This window comes from Mytilus galloprovincialis, chromosome 3 (genome assembly GCF_965363235.1).
Source record: "Mytilus galloprovincialis chromosome 3, xbMytGall1.hap1.1, whole genome shotgun sequence".
Taxonomy (NCBI): Eukaryota; Metazoa; Mollusca; class Bivalvia; order Mytilida; family Mytilidae; genus Mytilus; species Mytilus galloprovincialis.
Genome location: NC_134840.1, coordinates 63,602,728 through 63,628,637, shown reverse-complemented (window position 1 = coordinate 63,628,637; position 25,910 = coordinate 63,602,728). Strand labels below are relative to the sequence as shown.

General features: G+C 31.2%; 1 protein-coding gene across 1 annotated transcript; it reads right to left on the bottom strand.

Moving 5' to 3' along the window:
- Positions 1–1,581: 1,581 nt before the first annotated feature.
- Positions 1,582–21,631, bottom strand: LOC143066752 (uncharacterized). The gene is made up of 20 exons (XM_076239564.1): positions 21,586–21,631; positions 20,420–20,572; positions 17,727–17,822; positions 16,872–17,072; positions 13,700–13,912; positions 12,393–12,518; positions 11,926–12,054; positions 11,053–11,181; positions 10,192–10,635; positions 8,462–8,557; positions 7,866–8,066; positions 7,220–7,432; positions 6,391–6,516; positions 5,898–6,026; positions 5,477–5,605; positions 4,841–4,951; positions 4,362–4,490; positions 3,338–3,814; positions 2,382–2,510; positions 1,582–1,634 (listed from the first exon to the last, which is right to left on the bottom strand). Exons 1-20 carry the CDS (start codon positions 21,629–21,631, stop codon positions 1,582–1,584), a joined length of 3,330 nt encoding a protein of 1,109 aa, XP_076095679.1.
- Positions 21,632–25,910: the final 4,279 nt, after the last annotated feature.

Genomic DNA, 25,910 nt, shown 5'->3' with positions numbered 1-25,910 from the left:
TTCTCTCTGTCTGTTATGATTTAACAAATATGGCTACTCATTAAATGCCGTGTTTTGAAGCCGAAGTTTACCGATTGTCACCTTATAGTAAACAAATAACAAAAAGCAGGTATTGAGCACGTGTTTAACATGTACTATCAATGAATTGTTTATTTTTATCACAGATCCATGTGTATTGCGACCCCCTGGATTTTGACGAGGAGGGTTACGCTCAGGTCACTATGCATACGGAAAATATGTCGGCGAATTGCTTCCTGGAAGGAAGCAAATAAAAACAAGTAAACTTCTTCTGAATGCGGACAAATTAAAGAATTTTCCTCAGAAAAAAGTATTTGTACATAAGTTGTATAATGAAAGATATCCATTTAGTTATAAAAAAACATATGCATATTTTTTTTTAATTTGAGGTTTCTTATGACTTTAAATAAGCTCCATATAACTATACGGATCTTTTGAATTACTTATTCTTAAAACTTATCACCTTAAAGCTGCATTTATATCTTTGAATATTGTCTTTATAGGTATTCATAATGATTTCGTTTTCAAAATATTGAAAAATGGATAAAACTGTATTTTAGACAGTTATGAACAATAATTGTCATAAACGCCGTCGATACTTATACTTTTGAATTACACAAAGGCATGTCTTTCTTATATCGTTAATGATGTCTTGACACCATCATTTTTTAAAAAAAAAATTGCTGGCTTGACGGTTAATTTTAAGGTTTTCCTATTGTGAAAATCTTATACTTAAATATCTCCAAATCCTCTGATCTCAAGTGAGTATTCCATCTTATCTTATAAGACTCATTACGGAGATTGAAATAAAGTTGCTGGAAAAGCAAAACCAATAGGAATTGAAAAATTACCTAGTGATTTTTTGTGTTTAAGTTCTATAGAATAGACAACTATACACTCTAAATTACTATAGCTCGAGTGGTAAATTTTGTTACATATTTACTCGGTTAATCTTGTATTAAAACAACGAGCTATACAATAAAATGTTTTTTTTTATTTAATAACATAAGTCCATATACAATATAGAGGTATTCCTACAATAAAAAAGAAAAAGAATATTAGTATGAAAATATTTTTCTGTACAAACATACAATAATATTGCAGACAAAACAGTTCATACTTAACTTTTAAAGAAACTACAGCTTCTTACAACGATAACGATAATAGTAGTAAATATATATCATACAATCAATACGTATAGTTAATAACTCGACTTGTGTATGATGTCTTAAGGTTTGGTCTTATGTTATACCCATCATCTTGTATCACGTTCACGGAACTAATACTTCATTGTTAAGGCATATTATCCAATCATTTGTTCATCTTTAATATACATTCATATCCGTTTTTATGGTCACTTCCATCTCATTTGCAAAGGAATCGGTGGTTTAAATGGGTAAAATGATTGTATGTTTTTTCGATAATGATCGTGTATGCTATAGCGAAGTGTGTTTATTATCATCATTTAGAAATATAAATACATTAATTTCTATAAATATAGATAAATTGTATTTGACAATGTGTTAAATAATTATTAAATTATCATGTCTTACACATATTACATTAGTACACTTTTTCTTTCACTGCTGGTTCGTAACTATCCTCTTCATCATACCCTAATTGTAAAGAAAAGAAATCAATAGCAATATCTCATACCGTATACATTTATGTTTCTTATGTTTATGCAATATACGAATTTTGCAATGCATGCGTAAAGATCATTAGAAATTCTTTTAGATTTACGACAAAAACTGTAATACATAAGAAAATACCTGTACGTTTGATGTGTTTGAGCTTTTGATTTTGCCATTTGATTAGGGACTTTTTGTTTTGAATTTTCCATGGAGTTCAGTATTTTTGTGATTTTACTTTTTACTGTTCATATGGTCGAGGATTTCAATACACACAATTTGTTCCAACATTACAGATAAAAGATACATACTCATCCACATATTTCTATGTGTATGGTGTTATTGATTCAACGTCTTGTCTCTATTAAACGATAAATGTAAAGCATTTTCTTGATAATGTTCGGCTTATATTTTTAGAATGGTAATGCAACTCGTGAAGAAAATATCTAACTGCAGTTGACATGATACTGGTAAGAGTTTTACAGTGCATGTTGTTGAAGTCTAGTTAAAGACAACGGCAGATGCATCTAGCCAGTCTCCTTTTGAAATATTAACAGTCAATAACACACAAAAAAAAAAAATAACCCGTTCAAAATATTTAAATAAGATTAAACATGGAACCAGGTAATTCCAAGAAAAATAACCTTACAGTTCACGTTGGGTGTATGTTAACCAAACCGTGAGTATAGTCTGTGAATGTTATGTGTATAAACATAAAAATATGTGTTTTACCGTCGGAGTATAGATCGAACAGTTGCCTTTTCTTTAGTTTTCCAAAGCATACTCTTCTACTATGATATCGTGAATAGCAATCACTCCAATACCTCCAGAATCGTTTATCTCCACATGAAAGTTGGTATGCTACAAATAACAAAATACATACTGTTACTCTACAACTTATTATTTACGAATTTTGCAGTAACAAAATAACACGAATATAAATTGTAGGTAATATGGTAAACATTACTCTCCCTTATCTAAGCACATCTAGAATTTTTATCTTTAATACTCCGTAATAAACATTTTTACTATGCTTGTTGTTAAGTTTATTTTTGACAAGGGTAGCTATACCTAACCAGGTTAACCTAATCTAATTAAACAAATAAATAAACCCATGCATGCGTCTTGTAATATAGTATATATTTTTTTTTCTATTTTAGATTAGGTTTATATGGGTATGGCTTTCATAAATATCTTATATAAAATGCTAATTTGAGATACTGAAAAGTCTGTCAGTTCGAAGAAAAATCGAGATGTGATGTATATGATGAATATATAATTTACTTTTTACATTGAAATTTTTTCTAAAACAGTTTAAAAACGCACATTATATCAATGTTGATGAATTGCATATTTTGTATCTAGGAATAATTCGCTGATTTGCATATTTCGGATCTCATGTATCTAGTAATAATTCCCTGATTTGCATATTTCATATCTAGTAATAATTCGCTGATTTGCATTAAAAGTAAGACAGGTTTAATATAATGAGCGAGATTTATTTTCTTAATGAGAGATTATATCGGTTATATAAGTTAAGACTCGAACCTGTGATGTGCAGAGAATGTAAATACTTTTTATTTGAAGTATAGATATAGGTATAGCATTTGATTGCATGTTTAAGTAATATTGATTGTGGACGTTAATAGTTTTGGGTCAACTCAATTATTTTGATCAGTTGTTCTTACCTTTGCCACCATATGAAAATCTGTGCTGTTTAATTTTAAATCCATGATATTTCTTGTAGTAGTCTATGTAACGTACATGCCTGTGACGATAAGCATAACTATGTTTCTTGAGATTATACTCGTGTTTCTTATGGAGATGTCTCACGTTCAATTCATGCTTCTTGTTTTGATACTGACGTGTATTCAAATGCCTCTTATGCTGATGTTCAACGGTTGACAAATGATGTTTTGTGTGTTTGTGGAGTCGTTTAACATGATAATCTACTAGTTGTTTAAATCTATTTATATGACTTCTAGCCTCGTTTGCAATTCTGCTGACGTGTTTGTTAGCCTGGTGTTGAATGTGGCGAACATGTTTATTTGATACATGAGATATTCTCGCTACATGACTCTTGGCTACTTTATGGATTCTTCTTGTATGGTGATGAGCAATTTTTTTGTGCCGGTACAGGTGCTTTCTCAGAGTAGCATGATGATCTGTAAAACGATAAATAAAATATATGTACTGAATGTAATGATTATTGTGGGTAAATTTACGATATTTCAATTATGTTTTAAAATATCAGAATCAATAAAAGAAAGAAAAATTATAATAATCCGATTAAAAATTGGTTTCGTGATGAAATAATTGTCAATGACAAATAACTAAATTACTTGTGATTATAGTCATCAATGCATATTGATATCTAAAATGGTAGTAAAATCGTAGATTTCCGCACTCAAAAATTTATTTAAAAAAGTTAAAAAAAATATTTAGAAATTCAAAATATAAAAAAAAGGATAAGAAAAATATGTAATGTGTCTTCGATGAAGTCTTTAAGCAATGCAGAAATAAACATATTTAGTTTCAATTTACGTTTGAACATATATCTCCAATGAATCTATAAAAGAGAAGATGAATTTTCATAAAATGAATATTTTGAACTGAAATTATGAATAAGAAAAAGTATATAAAAAAAAAATAAAAGTATAAGTAACAACGACAAATATATCTTCTGTCATATTAAGTTTATAAAGTACATACGTCCAACGTATCTATAGAAGAGATGATGACTTCTTAATCGTCTAAAACAGGTCCCTATACTATGATAACGATGATAACATTGTCCCCAATGTCTATAGAATCGGCTTCTGCTACATTTCAGTTTGTATGCTGCAATTAAAAAATGTCTTTTTTTTCAAAACTGTCGAATGCTTGAAATGTCCTGAAGAGGATTGTCAAATCAGACAGCTCAATGAAAAGAGTTAATATATATGACAAACTCATGAAAAGTATACCACAAACATTCATTACAAGTTGTGTAAATAAATCACAATTTAAACAAGTATCATGTATGAAATGTAAAATATGAATTATAAGTTATTAATATTCTTATGTTTTCATACTATTTGCAAATGGCTTTGTGTTCTTTGTTTACAAATAAACATACATTCTAGACAGATTGCGGATCACTGCTATGAATATAAACGACCGAATATTTAAGTATTTTTAAATTCGCTCACCAATTCCGTTGTATGAAAATCTATGATGTCTTATTCTGAATCCATGATGGCTATAGTAGTAACTACGGTCATATATAGGCCCGGAACTGTAATCAATTTCGGAATAATCTTCTACATAATGATAAACATAATAATTAAACTCAATGATGTTAAGGTTTTTTAAAATATAATAGGACAAACATTTCATCGAATTGGTCAATAAAACAAGAATAACAAAAAAAATACATGCTTAAGGTTGAACCTAACATTACAGGCATACAACTCTGTAAAATCAGATAAACGTTTTAATTACGTTGTGTTGTTAATGGTATATTAAGCTTCTCAATGATCCAAATTAGTGTTTGTCAAACTGCTATATAACCAGTGTAATTTTTCTGATAAAATAGTAGGTTCAAATTTTTTGAAATTTTTATATTTTTGTCAAAGGGTCAAAGTGAATACTTTGTCAAAATTTAATGAAAATTAAACGAGCCAAATTAATTTTAGTGAAGGTGTTGGGTACCACCTTAAGGCCGTACGGTGAAGTAAAGTTGTTAATTTCTATGTCATTTTGTCTCTTGCGGAGAGTTGTCTCATGGACAATTATACCACAGTTTGTTTATATATATATATTTAAACTGTCATTTAATAGTATACCTCCGCCGTATCTATAGAATAGATGTTGTCGATGTAGCCGTCCAAAGCAGCTTCCTACACTATGGTATCGGTGATAACATTGACCCCATAGTCTGTAAAATCGGCTTCTTCCACACTTCAGTTTATATCCTAAAATTTTAGAGATTTTCATTTCTAGAGGTTTATACTAAAATACTACTGAATTTTGCAAACGAGTAAGTTATATGAATTAAGATAAAATATGAAGATCATTTTCAATTTTTGACTATTATTTCTAGTAATGCCTTCAAATGGAAACTGTATAGGAATGTACGATTTGAAATATTTGATGTTCGTTGGTATGCATGAATACATTAACCCAACAGTGTGTTAACTACTTTTATTACCCTGTAATATACTTTATTCAAAAAAAGAATTTCGTAATATTTTAAGATTCGCTTACCAATTCCACCATACGTGAATTGATTATTTCTAATGGTAAATCCATGATGGCTCTTGTAATAACCATAGTCGTATGTAATTCCACCGCTGTAACCAGCTCCGTATGCACTGTGAGTCACACTTGAGTAACCTGGTAATTATATATAACCAGAAAATTCAAAATAGATAATAAAATGAGTTTACAAAAAAAATCACATGTTACTAATCGTTTGATAAACATATTGGTTCTAACTTTCATATAAAATAATAAAACAATATTTTTCCCTCGAATTAAAAACACATCAGTACCTTTATTCTTATTTAAACAGATATCAATCAAATCACTATTGGGAAACCAATGAATTAAAAATATTTGGCAGCAAAAGGAAATAAAGATAATCTAAAGAATAGCATAATGTTCACCTAAGGGCATTGGTGATTTAAACAAAATCAGAATACTTCAGTTTTAAACTTTTATTTGTATGTGGTATACATGATATATTTAAAATGATTACCGTTGTAATATGAAAACAGATGTTTTCTTCTTAGATATCCAAAGCATCTACCAACACTATGGTATCGACCATAACATCTGTTCCAATAACTGTAGAAACGTCTCTTACTGCAGCTCAGTTTGTAATCTATTTGAAATAAAAACACGAAAAGTAAGAACATACCAAGGGGCAACAAAAATCTTAAGCATAACTAATATAGAAGAAAATCAAAATTACAATAAAAAAAAGCCGCAGAGAAATCTGTTTGTATCTGCCAATCATCTAAGTTAGTTGGAATGAGAATGATTTAAATGCCTGGCAATCTCCCGCCTTTATGTTGAGTTTTAGCCATACATTAATTGGAGAAAGGACAAATTTTCAATAATTTTTCCGAATCTTTTTAAGAGAACATCAAGTTTCCCATGGACGAAATCACGATGACATTGCTATCAATAGCCGTATACCTGTGACATGAACACACTGCTACATATATAAATTGAACATTTATTAATTACTCAACTCTTCACACACTTCTCTATTTTGTTTTCAAGCATTTTTTATCTCATTTTATTTCAGTACAAAGTACAAATTTAAATTCAGAATAAATGAACCATAAACATTTAATACAAACATGTATATAATATATATATATAATGTAACATTCGTATGATTTTTTTATGTTCATTTTGAATTTTTTGAAGTAATGAAGCAAAGAGCACAACTTATTGTCAAAATCAATTCCAAATAAATATTTTCATATGGTTGTGAAGTTTGTTTTGTTTGTTGCTCTATGTGTTATAAATTGTTTATTCTTGCTTGTTTTTCATATGTTTACATATAAATGACTTACATTTTCCTCCGTATCTGAATCTCCCATGTGAAATCTTAAATCTTCGGAAACGTGTGTACCCGGCAAGGTGCATGTGACCATGATATGAATGAGGTGATCCAATTAGATTTCTTTTCCTTAACATTGACACACAAGTGCTTGCATGATGGAACTTATTGTAGCAGGAAGTCATATAACGAATGAACTTGGATCGGCGGCACCCAAATTTGTAATCTGAAAAAAAGTTTAGTTTATACTAAAATAAGGGGATTTAGTATGATTTTCAATGAGCCATCCTATCAATCAGAGACTGAAAGAAGATGATGTGATACTGTTAATAACTATCTGTTACCATACAACCTTCTACAATTATCAAAAAGCAAATAAAAAAAAATAATTTAATGCAAAATCTGTTTATATTGATATCGTTACAAACAGCTGCTCTGTGAGCAGTGCATGCTTTTTAATATTGAAACTGAGTTCATGTTATATGAATGGATACGTTGTATTATTTCAAAATGAATGAATTTAATATTGAACTTCGGTTAATTACTACAAATATATGTACAAGACATACAAAGAGATAAGCATTATAGGATTTCATTTTCTTGATAGCTTATTCGATTAAAACTATTTAATCATAGTACATTTTAAAAAATGTACTTACATGATCTTCCGTAAATAATGCCTCTCTTCACAAAAGTGACACCTAAGCCAAATCCATGACCATATTTATGGTAAACGTGTCGTCTACCGATCAACCCTTGTTTAATCAAACCAGGGAAACAATCGCCTATATCACCATAATCTTCATAACAGGAGTTAAGTGCACCATAAAGTTTTGTTGAACTACAAAGACGTCCATAGTCTGCCATAAAAAAAAATATATTATTCTAAATACATGAATTTACACATTCAATGCAGCTCAGATCTAAAAAGAATATTATACCAAAAGAAACCCCAAAAATATACAGTTGATAAACATTACGTTACAAATTTTGCTTTTTTGTTCATTATTGTAATTTTTCATTCAATATTTGACACTGAAACATATTAGTTCTATAGTAATTGTAGGAGAATTTCGAATAAAAAGTGTTACTTGCATCTGAATTAGATATTTTCTTTTTACACGGCCTGTGGATTTTGTACGCTTTATTTTAATAACTAGGAATACAATTGTCACATAAGATTCCTTAGTTATATAATTCCAGAAAAAAAATGGTACTCTAAGAAAAGTCTAGTGTAGTGTATAGTTATACTTACAGAATCCGTTATATCTGATTCCACGGCCAATAAGTTCAACACCAAGTCTGTGGAAACGATTAAATATACGTCCTACATGGAATCTGTAGGCATGTCCTGGAAGTCAAAGACAATAGCAAAATATTATAACATCTACGTTTAATATAGGAAATTGTGATATTTATTCGAAAAAGATACCAAAACCAGAAAAAAGTCAAGCTTTGTTATTCTCTTTTTTAAAATCATTATTGTTTAGACTCGGACTGCGATGTTGACATCAAAGTGAACAGTGATGTTGATAACTGTTTGGACAAAAGATTAGAAGTTAACACAGTGCAGTTTGTTTATAATATAACAAATTTCTTTGCAGGGGAAATCTCTCTTCATTACATCTCGTTTTGGTTTATGTATAACCTTAGTATTTAAAATAAACGATACAAAAATGCATTTTTTTTAATTTTTTCTTACTAGATATAGAAAGTTGTAATAATTAAATAATCTAATGAGGGTTTTTTGATCACGTATTCATAGTTTTTAAATTTCTTAAAATTTTCAAAAAGAATAAGCCACATTTGTGCATTTTGACATTGCTATAAAACGAGGACATTTGTTGACATGAACTATTGATACCTTTGATTTTATGATTTTGAAATAAATAGAAATATGAAACAAACTACAATGTGACAGACACCAGTCGATATAAAATCATATGACGTTTTACAGATTGTATTAATTTTAATATACGTATTACTTGTTTTTCTGTCAGTTTTGCCAAATTGATATAAATTTGTCTTTTATAAATTTCTGTTTGCATATTGTGTTAGTGCTTTGTCATCTGTTATCATCTAAGTCATAGACTTATAAAGACAAAAGATAAGAATTCCGGACTAATTACACTCAAAGAATGACAAACATTGATAAAAACGAAAAAGTTTAATGTAAAACCGTACCGATCTAAATGAGCATATATGAAAGCAAAATATGACACTTAAGCCACATTTATCACATACCAATCACAATCAACTGAAAATCATTTTTGGTACCGCTAAACTCGTGGGCATTTTGTTAGTTAATTACCAAACATGCAACTATATTGGTAATACTGTTGTCAACCTATAAAAATGTTTAATATTTGAAACTTTAATAACAAGAGCATACGAAGTATTCAGCATGCCTTCAGAAAATGTCGAATTTCCGTCTGAACTTGGTAGAACATTTATAATTGACCTTTTGTATAGAATCATACATTTTAAGTATCCTCTTATTTAATATAAAATAAGAAGATGTTTAATGGTTGACAATGAGACAATTGTCCAACAGAGTTCACATTATGTGGATGTAACCACACAACTGAATATATGATGGACACTTCAATAATATTGATAAGACTGGCGAAAGATACCAAAAAAGATATGCAAACTCGTGAGTTAAAAACAATCTAAAAACGCGAAAGCAAAAAAAAAAAAAAAAAAAAAAAAACAGTATACATAGCATAACAAAGAAAAAAAGAACACACTTGAACAATACAAGTCCTATTTAAACCAGGTATGTCCTCGGGTGTTTTAGAAGGGCAATGAGATTCATATAAGACACATGTCGTGTTGCTGGAACAAACCCAGTGAATTTATCAAATTGAATATTTTGTAGATTTGTAGATCTAGGCGTCTTTGTCCTCGGCTTGTGTAAGTTATAATTGTTGTAAACTTTAATAGTGTTGACAAACTTAATCATTTTGGTAGATTTTATCTTACCTTTGCCACCATGTGAATATCTGTGATGAATCAAACTGTGACCATAACCATGACCATAACGATAACCATGTTTCTTGAGATAATATTCGTGTTTCTTATGGAGATGTCTCACGTTTAACTCATGCTTGTTGTTCTGATACTGGCGTTCATTCAAATGCTTCTTATGTTGATGTTCAACAGTTGACAAATGATATTTTGTGTGTTTGTGGAGTCGTCTGAGATGGTAATCTACGAGTTGTTTAAATCTATCCATATGACTTCTAGCCTCGCTTGCAATTCTGCTTACGTGTTTGTTTGCCTGATGTTGAATGTTGTGAATATGTTTGTGTGATACATGTGATATTCTCGCGACATGACTCTTAGCTACATTATGGATTCTTCTTGCATGGCTATTAGCGATTCTTCTGTGAAGATACAGGTGTTTGTTCAGAATAGCATGAGTTGCTGTAAAATGATAGAAGCATAAAATGTACTGCTAGTTATGTATGTCATACCTAGCTCGTTTTATATATTATGCAATGTACAAGTGTTCAAGATTTTTCTTTTGATGCAAAACATCCAATTGAGAAAATACAAATAAAAATAACCCTGTTAGCAATTAATAATATTTAATGCTAATTCATAGAACCATTACTTTCTATAATAATCGATATCAAAAATGGTCTTGCTGTAACTTTATTAGTTGCGACGGACACTGTGAAATGAAAAAAAGATGAATAAAAAAAGGCTAAGAACAATTTAAAACTGAAATTATAATGAGTATTTAATAAACTGTTCTCTTTAACACAATCCATAGTTCCCTTTTCAGTTTTATTTTATAAGGAAATAGATACACTGTCATTTAAAGTTTGCAAAATATACCTCCAACGTATCTGTAGAACAGATGAAGACTTCTTAATCGACCAAAGCAGGTTCCCACACTATGATAACGATGATAACATTGACCCCAATGTCTATAAAATCGGCTTCTGCTACATTTCAGTCTGTATACTGCAATCAAAATTTATCTTGTTTCTAGGGTTTCTTTATTAACTAAGAACACTGCATGAGATTATTCTCCGGTTATCAATCATGATAAAAAAAATACTGGAGATAAACATATTCATAAATGGGAGCACTGCAATAAATGCATTAGCAAGTATCATGATGAAATGTAATGTATGAATTATTAGCAACTTCAATTATGATTTTATCCGTATTTTAACTACTGTTTTTATTAACTTTATTTACAAATTAACAAATAGTATGGATGGGAAGCAGTTAATTGCTATAATTTTATACGATCAGATTGGGGTTATCAATTTAATTTATGCACTTCAAGAATCAAGCAACGGTATGTTTCCGTTATATGAAAATATATGATGTCTTATTCTAAATACAAAATGGCTTCTGTTATAACTATGGTCAAAGGTAGGATCAATACTCCATGTACATTACCGTCATTGGGTGTAATCTTTAATCTAATAATATATGCTACTAAATTTCTCAAACGAGTCTTTGTGATTTAATCCAAAGCATGTTGCTTTGTTCGAACATATTTACATGAACATTATCATTTTTTTTTTACTATTCCTCCAATCATTACATTGAAAATGTATAAGAACGTAAAATGTTAAATGTCAGCTGTTCATTGTTATGCATTTATACATTAAACCACAAGTGTGTTTATTATTTTTTTACCTGTATTTTACATTACTTTAATATACATCTATTAATATTTCCAATTTCCCTTACCAATTCCATCGTAGGTGAATCTATTATGGTGTAGACTAAATCCGTGATGACTTTTGTAATAACCATAGTCATATACAATTCCACCATGTCCACTCCTGTAACCAGCTCCGTACCCACCACTTGAGTAACCTGCTATTTATATTAGAATGGAAAATTCAAAAAAAGGTGAAAAAGATTGGGAGAATCATTCAACATTTAAATATTCACTTGATAAGTAAACTGATTTAGACAGCCACAAAAAGTAATCGAAACAACAAAACGAAATGTTAATGCATATTATTCTGCAAACAATGTTTTTTTTGCCATAAATAAGATGAATTATCTATGGCATCACGACTTTATAATGTGAATTTTCTACCAATTTTAAAATAAATGTAATAAAATTCACTACTGAGAAGCCATTGATGTATATATGATTAGGGACTTAAAATTTCAAATTTGAAAGTGTCACATGTACATGTAATTACCATTATAATATGAAAACAGATGTTTCCTTCTTAGGTATCCAAAGCATCTACCAACACTATGGTATCGGCCATAACATCTGTTCCAATAACTGTAGAAACGTCTCTTACTGCAACTCAGTTTGTAATCTATTTGAAATAAAGACACAAGAGGCTAGAAAATATCTATAGAACAACAAAAATATTTAACAAATCAAAAGCATATTGCAAAAACAGAAAAAAACAAAACAATGAAATACCACAGAGAAAAGTTAACTTTGAAAAGCATACACATTCCGAAAATCATAGTTAAATGGAAGCAAAGTGGTATAGTATTATGCTGCAATCTGCAAAATATCTTGCCTAGATGTTATAATTAAACTCGTCATATAGACAGAATTAAATTTATTTTTTGCGTCTACAAACAACAATCAATTGACAAAGTCGTGTAAAAACTCTTTGAGGAGTAAAACAAAAGTTTCCTATTGGCGAAAAGAAGAAGATATCATATTCAATATCTGTAAAAAATGAGGCATATATACATATATGGATTCCTACACTGCAACAAGTGTATTACGATATTTCTCCACTCGAGACAGTTAAATTTTATTATTTTTAAGCGCGAGGCTTGCCGAGTTTTTTAAATGACTAAAATTAAACTGTCGAGAGTGAAGAAATATCGTTATATATTAGTTATAGTGTCGGAATCTGTTTCTATGATGATTTTTATCTATTTTTTCAAAGATGTTTTAGAAACTTTAGCACTTTATATGCCACGTCATCAGGCATGGTCGCCTTTTTCTTGACGTCACAATAGGAAAATTCAGAAGAAAACAAAACATTTTGACGTCATAATCAACTTTCGACTAATCATTTGCTGAGAAAAATTGTTTCACTAGTGAGGAAAAATACTTTTCTCACACCAATCAAGAAATGTAAAAAAGCACAAAAAATAAGAGAAAACTACATAAACGTTGAACATTTATTTGGTACTCAAATGTTCACCCATTTATACTTTTGTGCGAAAAGTTACAGACAAAATTCATACACTTTTGTTTTGAACTATTGAACACTTGCATAGTATGTCTTTTTATACAGATAAAATACACAGATGAAAAAGTATTCTAAACACTTTATACATTATGCAGAATTCGAATGTTTTCATTCCATTCTTTTGAAATTAATAAGCAAGTATATATAACTAATGGTCAAAATTAATTCTAACAGTATATATTCATATGGTAGTAGTGTTTCGGTAAAAAAAATATTTTTGTGTGTATGTGGTACATTGTTAATTCTTGTTTGTTTTGTGTAAAATTTACATAACTTACATTTTCCCCCGTATCTGAATCTTCCATGAGAAATCTTAAATCTTCGGAAACGTGTGTACCCGGAAAGGTGCATGTGACCATGATATGAATGAGGTGACCCAAGTAGATGTCGTTTTCTCAAAACTGACACACAAGTGCTTGCATGATGGAACTTATTGTAGCAAGAAGTCATATAACGGATGAACTTTGACCGACGGCAACCATATTTGTAATCTGAAAAATGATTTAATGAAAAATAAACAGATGTGTAAGAATGGCAATGAGAAAACAATTAATTTGATCCCAAGTAATGAGCCTGTTAAAAACGATGGACCACCATACTGCCTTTAATGATTAAAAACATCATACCGTTTGGTAAATAAACTAGAGGCTCTAAAGAGCCTGTGTCGCTCACCTTGGTATATGTGAATATTAAACAAAGGAAGCAGATGGATTCATGACAAAATTGTGTTTAGGTGATGGTGATGTGTTTGTACATCTTACTTTACTGAACATTCTTGCTCCTTACAATTATCTCTATCTATAATGATCTTGGCCCAGTAGTTTCAGTGGAAAATGTTAGTAAAAATTTACAAATTTTATGAAAATTGTTAAAAATTGACTATAAAGGACAATAACTCCTTAGGGGGTCAACTGACCATTTTTGTCATGTTTGACTTATCTTTAGGTCTTACTTTGCTGTACATTATTGCTGTTTACAGTTTATCTCTATCTATAATAATATTCAAGATAATAACAAAAAACGTCAAAATTTTCTTAAAATTACCAATTATGGGGCAGCAACCCAACAACCGGTTGTCGGATCCATCTGAAAATTTCAGGGCAGATAGATCTTGACATGATAAACAATTTCACTTTGTCAGATTTGCTCTAAATGCTTTGATTTTTGAGTTATAAGCCAAAAACTGCATTTTACCCCTATGTCCTATATTTAGCCATGGCAGCCATCTTGGTTGGATGGCCGGGTCACCGGACACATTTTTTAAACTACATACCCCAAAGATGATTGTGGCCAAGTTTGGATTAATTTAGCCCAGTAGTTTTAGAGGAGAAGATTTTTGTAAAAGATCACTAAGATTTACGAAAAATGGTTAAAAATTGACTATAAAGGGCAATAACTCCTTAAGGGGTCAACTGACCATTTCGATCATGTTGACTTATTTGTAAATCTAACTTTGCTGAACATTATTGCTGTTTACAGTTTATCTCTATCTATAATAATATTCAAGATAATAACCAAAAACAGCAAAATTTCCATAAAATTACCAATTCAGGGGCAGCAACCCATCAACAGGTTGTCCGATTCATCTGAAAATTTCTGGGCAGATAGATCTTGACCTGATAAACAATTTTACCCCATGTCAGATTTGCTCTAAATGCTTTGATTTTTGAGTTATAAGCCAAAAACTGCATTTTACCCCTATGTCCTATATTTAGCCGTGGCAGCCATCTTGGTTGGATGGCCGGGTCACCGGACACATTTTTTGAACTACATACCCCAAAGATGATTGTGGCCAAGTTTGGATTAATTTAGCCCAGTAGTTTCAGAGGAGAAGATTTTTGTAAAAAATTACTAAGATTTACGAAAAATGGTTAAAAATTGACTATAAAGGGCAATAACTCCTTAAGGGGTCAACTGACCATTTCGGTCATGTTGACTTATTTGTAAATCTTACTTTGCTGAACATTATTGCTGTTTACAGTTTATCTCTATCTATAATAATATTCAAGATAATAACCAAAAACAGCAAAATTTCCATAAAATTACCAATTCAGGGGCAGCAACCCATCAACGGGTTGTCCGATTCATCTGAAAATTTCTGGGCAGATAGATCTTGACCTGATAAACAATTTTACCCCCATGTCAGATTTGCTCTAAATGCTTTGGTTTTTGAGTTATAAGCCAAAAACTGCATTTTACCCCTATGTTCTATTTTTAGCCATGGCGGCCATCTTGGTTGGTTGGCGGGGTCACCGGACACATTTTTTAAACTAGATACCCCAATGATGATTGTGGCCAAGTTTGATTAAATTTGGCTTAGTAGTTTCAGAGGAGAAGATTTTTGTAAAAGTTAACGACGACGGACGCAGGACGACGACGGACGACGACGGACGCAGGACGACGGACGCCGGACGCAAAGTGATGGGAAAAGCTCACTTGGCCCTTCGGGCCAGGTGAGCTAAAAACCCAGGTTTGCTAAAACAAGTATTTTAAAGTGTTTCAAAGGAGTAGGTCCGGTAAGGGCCGATTTTAGCCTCAAATTTCAGGTTCATCTTACGAAAGATTTTTGGACACTTTTTAAACACTTAAGTGTCTATTTCAATTGATTTGATTAGTTTTTGTGAAAAATTTTAATTGATTTAGTCATTAAAAACGCTCTGTCAAATATGCCAAAAAACGTCACTTTTTCAGATGTTTGTTTGTCAAAAATGAAAGTGGCCGCATCCGTGTTTATCCCCAATCTTTATATATGTTATGTATTATCATCAAATACAACTTCTGTTTCAATATTATGAAGGAACAAAAATGTGGCCACTTTCATTTAAGACGGAAACCGTCTAAAACTTACCTAAAATGCTTAAATTGTGAAGATTTCATGACTTATTGATGCTAGTACCCGATATATGTGCATTGCATTGTCAAAAACAGCCTATATTTATGTAGCAGAAACATTCTATTTTTCAATAAATAGCTAAAAGATTATAATTTCGCAATTTTGTAAAACTGCTATATTTTGGGGTTAAAAAGGGATCTTACTGAACCTACTCCTTTGCAGCTGAGAGATTACCCAGTCAAACTGAATTTAAGACGAATAAAGAAAAACATGTTTAAGATCTGCCTTCTTTGAATTTTAATCCATATACAATATTGTCATTTTTATATGGCTGTAGGCAATCTCATCAGTTTCAAAGATTAACACAAAGATAAACACAGTTGTAATTAAATGCGATATGATAAATTGCCTTTCCCTCGTTCTGCAAGGTTTCGTATCATTTCTTATCTCTCATTCAATGTGGGGACAATATTTTTTAATCTAAATCAATGTATTCTAAATTTAGTAAACTGATAAAATATATGTTCCAGACATAAAAAAGCATTATCAGGCGACGTTTTATTATTTGCTCATTCGGGGAATATTTTTCTATTACAAAACGATAAATTTGTACTTACAAGATCTTCCATAAACAATGCCTCTTTTCACAAAGGTGACACCTAGGCCAAATCCATGACCATATTTATGGTAAACGTGTCGTCTACCAATCAACCCTTGTTTAATCAGACCAGGGAAACAATCGCCTATATCACCATAATCTTCATAACAGGAATTAAGTGCACCATACAGTTTTGTTGCACTGCAAAGACGTCCATAGTCTGCAATAAAAGACATATAGATATACCTACATAGATGTTAACATGAAGGGAAGCTTAGACTAAATCTATCGTAATCTATAAAGACAATAAAAGAGATAAAACTTAACAGTCATACTATGATAATAACTATTACTTAACGGAAGAACTTGTCTTTTTCGTTCAATAATTTTATTTTTCATTTTTCATTAAATATTTTACACTATAAAATGTAGAATCGAAATGGGAAATGTGCAAAAGAGATAATGACCCGATCATAGAGTAGACAAATGACAAGGGTCTTCAGCACATTGGGAAAATCCCGCATCCAGAGACGGGCTTCAACTGGCCCCTACACACACATGTGTAACAGTTCAGTAAAAAAAGACGTTATTCAAAACACCGAAACATATTAATGACTTAAAATAAAAAACAAAAACCAGCAGACATACGGCCAGCGGCTCAAGAATTGGTACACGCATAATTGTTCCTTGGAATTTTGGTAGCAAAATGTATAATAAGATATTAACGTGTTTTTTTTTTTCATTAGCACTGTTTTGAATATATGTTAGCTTTAATTATAAAACTAAAAGTTTCATACTAAAATTGATTGACATTATAACAGTCTCGGAAAAGTGTTTTTTTTTTAAGTCGAAGGTAGTGTACAATATTACTTACAAAATCCATTATATCTGATTCCACGGCCGATAAGTTCAACACCAAGGTTATGGAAACGTTTAAATATGCGTCCTACCTTAAATTTGTAGGCATGTCCTAAAAGTACAAGATAATAGCAAAATATAATAAAATACACGTTCAATGCAAGACAATTATATAATTTTAAGATCGAGCTTCCAATACAAGACAAAAGGTCAAGATGTTTCTGCAGCACCAATAAAACAAATATATAAATTTTGCTGTGACGAGGCATGTAGAGGCTACACAGAAGTGAGGTGTGAACTGTTTTGAACATTCACTCGGGATTCAAATATTGACAATGCAGTTATAATCAGTAGCCAAAGTGGGTATATTTGTTTAGATCGCTGTAGGCACTGGCGGTTATATACACCTATATTTGAATAGAATAAAACATTAATGCACTTTCTTGAATGTTCTTTTTTTGTTCCATTAGATATAGTTCAGTGCAGTTATAAAACTGGTAAAGTAAATGATATTAAAATAAGATGTTGTATGATTGCCTATGAGACAACTCTCCACAAGAGACCAAATATGTTTTATCATGTATTTTTAATCATTGATAAACCTGAGAACTTAAAGAAGAATCAACCATATCCGGCATGTAATTTAGCATTGTAACAGTTATTTAACGGAAAAAAATATTCCAAAAAATGGTTATTGTTCCCTTTTTATAAGGTATATGAAATAAAAAGAGATATAAAGCAGACTTATATGAGACACACACCATACGAAAAAAGTGCAAAAAAGAAATAACCAATTTCATTTAGTTTCAAATATTGTTTTTTGTCAACTGAATAAATATTTTGATATCGGTTTGAAATGGCGTTCCCGTATGAATTGCGATTCCTTTACGTATTGTGTGATTTTTGTAGTGTTTGTACTGATTTTTGTCTTATGAATAAATACCTCATCTCCTTTGATTTCGTATTATGAAAGTAATAATAATGATGGTAAAATTGAGAATGGAAATGGGGAATGTGCCAAAGAGACAACAACCCGACCATAGAAAAAAAACAACAGCAGAAGGTCACCAACAGGTCTTCAATGTAGCGAGAAATTCCCGCACCCGGAGGCGTCCTTCAGCTGGCCCATAAACAAATATATACTAGTTCAGTGATAATGAACGCCATACTAATTTCCAAATTGTACACAAGAAACTAAAATTAAAATAATACAAGACTAACAAAGGCCAGAGGCTCCTGACTTGGGACAGGCGCAAAAATGCGGCGGGGTTAAACATGTTTGTGAGATCTCAACCCTCCCCCTATACCTCTAGCCAATGTAGAAAAGTAAACGCATAACAATACGCACATTAAAATTCAGTCCAAGAGAAGTCCGAGTCTGATGTCAGAAGATGTAACCAAAGAAAATAAACAAAATGACAATAATACATAAATAACAACAGACTACTAGCAGTTAACTGACATGCCAGCTCCAGACTTCAATTAAACTGAATGAAAGATTATGATTTTTCTGCACCCGATGCGCATTTCGACAATACATGTCTCTTCAGTGATGCTCGTGGCCAAAATATTTGAAAAATATGAAGAGCTATAATCCAAAAGTTCCAAAAAGTATAGCCAAAATTCGCGAAAGGAATCAGAGCTTTGCATGAGGGAGATACATTTCTTAATTTATAATAGTTTATAACATTTTGTAACAGAAAATTTTAATAAAACAAAAAGCCGTATTTTCATGCCAGTACCGGAGTACTGGCTACTGGGTAGTGATACCCTCGGGGACTAACAGTCCACCAGCAGAGACATCGACCCAGTGGTAGTAATAACAATAACGGTACCAATTTTTCTGCACCAGATGCGCATTTCGACAATACATGTCTCGTCATTGATGCTCGTGGCAAAAATATTTGAAATCCAAAGCTTATATAAAAGATGAAAAGCTATAATCCAAAAGTTCCAAAAAGTATAGCCAAATTCCGCAAAGGGAATCAGAGCTTTGCATGAGGGAGATACATTCCTTAATTTATAATAGTTTCTAACATTTTGTAACAGAAAATTTTAATAAAACAAAAAAGCCGTATTTTCATGCCAGTTCCGGAGTACTGGCTACTGGACTGGTGATGCCCTCGGGGACTAACAGTCCACTAGCAGAGGCATCGACCCAGTGGTAGTAATAACAATAACGGTACCAATTTTTTTGCACCAGATGCGCATTTAAAATATGAAAGTTACAACAGCAGTTTTTATATTTCAATAAATTAAAAATGATAACGGATAACGCTTAACTCATGCGCATCGATACTTGTTTTTTTTTCGAGCAAATATTCCTTGATTATAAAACAAAAACACGATTGTTAATAAAGTTATAAGCTGATTAAATTAAGAAAGTTTTACAAAAAAAATCATTACATAAAGCCAAACAACACGATAGTACACAACTTAGGGTATCACTTAGGAAAATTACATTTTTCCTGTGCAAACTAGGTTAGATACATACAATCAGTACTTTTGTAGAATGAGTATATAGCATATCATCTGCTGAGGTTCTTTTAATCATTCTCTCATTTAATATACAAATTTGAAGATGCAGTATAACTGACAATGAGACATTTATCCAACACATATTCAAAATGTTCACATGACGTGCATGTTTTCAATCAACTCAATATCAGACGGACACATAAAATAAATATAACGTTCAAATAGTCATACCAGTAATAAGTTTGTGTCCAGCATAACCGGCATGGTGACCGTGAGAAACATAGCTTGAGCTTGAGTATGAACTTGATTTAACTAGTTTAGGTTTGTATCTGTAGTCTTCTTTATCACCGGAATAATAGTCTTTACTGCCATACCCATTCGTAGCTGAAATTTGATAAAAAAAAAAAACAATTATGAAACAGAAATAAAAATTTGTAAATATAGCAACTTTCAGATATACTCCGATCTTTTAATGTCCATGACGGATAATGTGCATATTATTTAAAATATTCGATGAAACTATAAAACTGTAAGTAAGACTTGCCACTGGAAAGTATTTTACACCTTATTTCAGTTTTCTAGTAACCTTTTTTTTATATATAAAAAATGCTGTTTTGTCACACAATGAATTACATTTAATTTGATTGAAATACGACAATAATATGTGCTATCGTTGACGATGGTACCCCTCAACAGTTCATTTCACGCACATTTAAACTTAACTTATTCATAAAATTGTTTCTCAACTAAAAAATTACTGTATATCAAGTTTTAAAAAATATCTATTTCTATATCTTACTGCCGATGTTATTTATTAGTCCAAAATAGTTTCTATTGGGTTTTCTGCTATTTTATGTGTTTTCCTCGATTTTGGTGTGTGACCTTTTTTTGTTTTGGCTTAATCGCTTTATGATTTTTGAACAACAGCAAAATAATATTTTTTTTTTATTACAAGATCTTATACAAAAAACGAAAAAAAAATATATGTATAACTCTTAAGGTACTGAATGGCTCTATAGAAAAAAAAAAAGATTGATATTTTTTTTCTATTATATAAATAGCTTTAACCTTAATTTTGGTTAGATGGAGACTTTCCACAAAAAAAGAATTCTGTACATTGTACACACGAGTCGCACATGAGGTGACTTTAAATTATTTTTTATATAGTTAAGTTTCTGGGACATTTCAAAATTCGAAAGTCTGAAATATATCGAGTTCTGAAAGTTGTTTAATCTTTTGTTTTTACTTTTTTTGTAAATATTTTTAGTTTGAGTGCTTGGAACACACAAATCAAAAGAACTAACTGTCTGAATGTAGTTAAGGTTTGAATTAAAGCTGACCAATAGAGAAAAAAAATCAAACTAATTATTAAATTAAAACTTATCGAGAATACTTACATGCAGCAATCGCTGCAATGAGTAGGACTAGTATCCCACAAGCCATTTTGACGGATGTTGATTTAGCAGTCAAAGAACCTTCTTATATACTAGATTCAAAACCATATGTTGCATCTAAAATGTTTAAGTACAATAAAAATATTTGTATTTTTTACTTGTTGTATGTTAACATGTAGTATAAAGTCTGATCCGGTGTTGTTTTTCCTCCTCAGAAACTATATCAAAGTATGTTTCCAATTCATTAAGATCAATTACGATATGTAATCTTTAGTCATCTTATATACATACAGGGGGATCGGTACGCATAGTCATGATTTTCCAGAAAATTAAACCTTCCATATAATCAGGTGAAAAAGTCATAAAAAGGCCACTAACAATACTGCTAGGTAGTCATTATAACTAAGTCAATGGGTTAAGCAATACAATTGGGAGAGTCAGCGTTGAAATTGCACCTATTTTGTAGTCATTCCGAAGAAAAACTAGATTTCATTTGAATATATTTGTTAAAATTTTTAGAAACATAAGACCTAGCAAATAACACAGCAATGTCATATTTATAAAATGTTTATACAGCATTGACAAATTACACATGTTTGCATCGATTTCTATTAAAATTGTTGATTCCCCCAAGGGTGACTGGGGTATAGAAATATGGTCACTTGGTCTTCTCCAGACCGGCAGTAAAACGCTTGCCAAAGTGGGGCGTCCGTTTGGCTGTGCGGGATGGATCAAGTTCGCAGTCACGTCCGGACAGAAGGAAGACGTTAAATCCGATGCCTCGTGTAAAGAGAGTGCCACGCTCTTTGCACGTTAAGAACCCTTACAACAATTCGTTGAGGGGTACGTAGGTGGCCTGTTGCAAGGCAAAATTTATGTCCCTATCCAATATACCCTCATTTACCAGTGGCAGTCCAAATTTCTCCGACCATAATCCTTGATGGCCTCTATTGTATCAAAGAGGGACGAAAGATTCCAAAGAGACAGTCAAACTCATAAATCTAAAACAAACTGACAACGCCATGGCTAAAAATGAAAAAGACAAACAAACAACAGCACACATGACACAACATAGAAAACTAAAGAATAAACAACACGAACCCCATAAAAAAACTAGGGGTGATATCAGGTATTCCGGAAGGGTAAGCAGATCCTGCTCCACATGTGGCATCCGTCGTGTTGCTTATGTGATAACAAATCCGATAAATAGTCTAATACGGTAGGTCACATTCATGTCAACCTACCTTTTGTATTCATTGTGTTCTCGTCCTGAATATGCATGAAATATTTGCCACTGGACGTTAAGCAACCAACAATCAATCAATCAATCAATTAAAACTGTTGATTCATTAGAACTAACAATAATTCTTGTCAATAACGTAAAATGAACAGTTTTTGAATAAGGGTGCTAGAATGGTTGCTATGTAAATCAAAATTTGTCATGTTTTCCTGTTACTTTAGAAATTGACCATGTGATTATTTGACACATAATATCATTTTGGTTTAGGACCATATGGACTATTAACCAGACAATACGTTAAAGGTCAGGGGGAATGGCATTACATTTTACGTAGCAACAAATCAACATTAATGGGAAAAAGGCCTAGTAACCATTCAATTGTAGTAGAATAGTTCTTAGCGATAATTTATTTTTGAATTCATTGAGAAACAAATCGAACAAAATTATCAGACAAGCAGTTTTTCTTTGTATAAATCTTCCAGAAAACGCATTTGGTTCGCCGCATTGTTGAATACACTCACTCGGTTGTCCACAGGTAGTGTCAAGTATAGTTAATCAATGTCAAATTCAATATCAATTTTGACCAAAATGAAGAACAAAAAAGAACGAATAAAACTGCACAGAGGACGATTAATTTATATATTGGATTAGAGATAAGCACATGGTTCTCGTGTGGGGGACAAATCTTTTTTACTCATTATAAGACTAGTTTATTTTAATTTTGTTATCGTCGAAAAAAGGCAACAGTAGTAAAACGCTATTTAAAAATCATAAATGTATTGAGAGAAAACAAATTCGGATTACAAACTTAAAACGAGAGAAAGCATCAACTATAAAAGGATATATTTTTCTGCTGTGAACATACTTGTTTCGTTTTTAATGTCATATGTGGGTAATACATATAAATGTGCTGATATATTCACTAGTAAATTTTACCTGGTTACTGATTCATTAATGAGAACACAATGTATGTAACATGTAAACTAAATTGATTCTGGTAAATATCATGATTACTTTGGAGATCTTTAATTCTACTTATTCATACTTGTATCATTTTTTCTTTAATTGTAATATAGAAAAAAGGCCCATAAGGCTAATACTCTCAAACCGTACGTTCGTGTTAAGGATGTACGTAGGTGAGGTTTTGGACTTTGTGTCAAATGTTTGGACTCCTCTGTGTTTTTCCATACAATACAATGTAAAATATATTGCCCCATACCACCCATTTATTTTTTCATATAAGACTTAATGGCTCATGAAAGGTCATTTGCCAAAATATAAGAAGATTCTTGATTTTCTTTTTTTTGTTTTGAGACCCAATAATACCAATGCAAATATAAGGTAAAAATCCGAGTCAGCCTTTTCCCGCCATATTTTAAATCTAAAATATCTCGAAAAGGAGATCCATGACCTATCAATATTTTTAGCTTATTTCTATCCTGAATTGATGCTCTACCAGCTTAAAGCATCAATTTTAACTTCTTAATTTATTAATTTTCACCTAACCTCACCTAAGTACAGCCTTAAGCTGATCTGTTGATATAATTTGTAATGCTTTATTATTATTTAAATTTTACTTATTCAAAGTTATATCTCGTCTCTCTATTTTCAATGTATACCAGTCTTGATAATTGTATGGTAGAACTATGAATTTTCACTCCTGTCCTCGTACTATGAACAACAAAATTATGTATTATATTTATTAATAAGTCCGTCCTCCAGTCATTACTTTACACAATTCTTTTCACTCGCGTGTGTACATTATTCTATTTGGCGGCATTATGTTCAAGGTTAACATCGTCATATGGCGACATTTTGTTCAATGTTATAAATGGCTTTCTATAATGGTTTTTATCTCTCCCCTTATTTTATTGATTTTGTATTAGCATTGTATTGTGTCATTGATCATATTTATTCGTTCAGTATTAATTCACTTGTTTATTTTCATTTAAGGAATGACTGTCTATATTTTCTGTCTATGAAGAAATAACATAAAAAATTTGGTGCACACTGAATAACGCGCGTATCGGGTTATTTAACAGTGTGAACCACTTTTTGTATGTTATTTCGACATAGACTAGACAGAAATTCCATTAATTCTAAATTCCATTTTAAACCGTAGAAAACCATGAAAAAACGTTGATGACGTCACGGTCACATGACTAAATTATGTCTATGGGCTCATAACAAAATAACGTCAGACAATCAGAAGAAGCGTTACATCCAAAATTAAATTATATGTCTTTAGATTGAGTTAAGCCATTATAATTGTTATTTCACAATGTGTCTGGCCAAAACTCCTGCTTCACATGACAATGTTAAAAAATATCGCTATAATGACAACACTACGTAACAGAAATACAACACAAACACACATCATAAAGAAACACACAAATAAATAATGTAATAGTTGACACTACATGCAAACCGCAGAAAAACTTAATCAGTTATAATTTTAATGTACGATAACATTTTTATTTATGTAATTCTCTGTCCTGAGTGTTCTTGCTGAACTTTTGTACTTTTTTCCCTGTCACGTAATGATGTCATTTTAGCTGTATTTATGATATTGTCGTATTACCGGAAGGCTTGGCTTTCCAGAAAACCAGGTTCAAACAACAATTAGTCCTTAAAATGTCATACACAAGTCAAGAAATTGGCAGTTGTTATCAAATAGTCCGTTTCTATGTATTTTGCATCTTAGTTTTTCTGTTGTTCCGTTGTTTTCTGTGATAGTTGATGTGTTTCTCTCGGTGTTGGTTTGTGACCCGCACTTGTTGTCGCTTATTAGATTGGTGATTATTGAACAGCAGTATACTACTGTTGTCTTTACACGTCTTATTAAATGCATTTAATGCCTTTGTACTGTACGTTGTACTGAATCTTTACCTATAAGGACTCAACTGATGATTTCATATGGAACGCCAAAACTGTCTTGTTATGACCATTTTCATTATATGATGTGCATTAACCTTTACATGATGTGCACTTATCATTATATGATGTGCAAACACCTTTATATGACGTGCAAATATGCTTATATTATGTGCAAGTATCTATATATGATGTCCAAACATCTTTATATGAT

Coding starts and splice junctions, on each gene's coding strand:
- LOC143066752 (XM_076239564.1), bottom strand. CDS start 21,631: ATGGCTTGTGGGATACTAGTCCTACTCATTGCAGCGATTGCTGCAT. Junction 17,823..20,419: donor TGGACACAAACTTATTACTG/GTATGACTATTT, acceptor TTGTACTTTTAG/GACATGCCTACAAATTTAAG. Junction 1,635..2,381: donor GTTCGATCTATACTCCGACG/GTAAAACACATA, acceptor CTTTACAATTAG/GGTATGATGAAGAGGATAGT.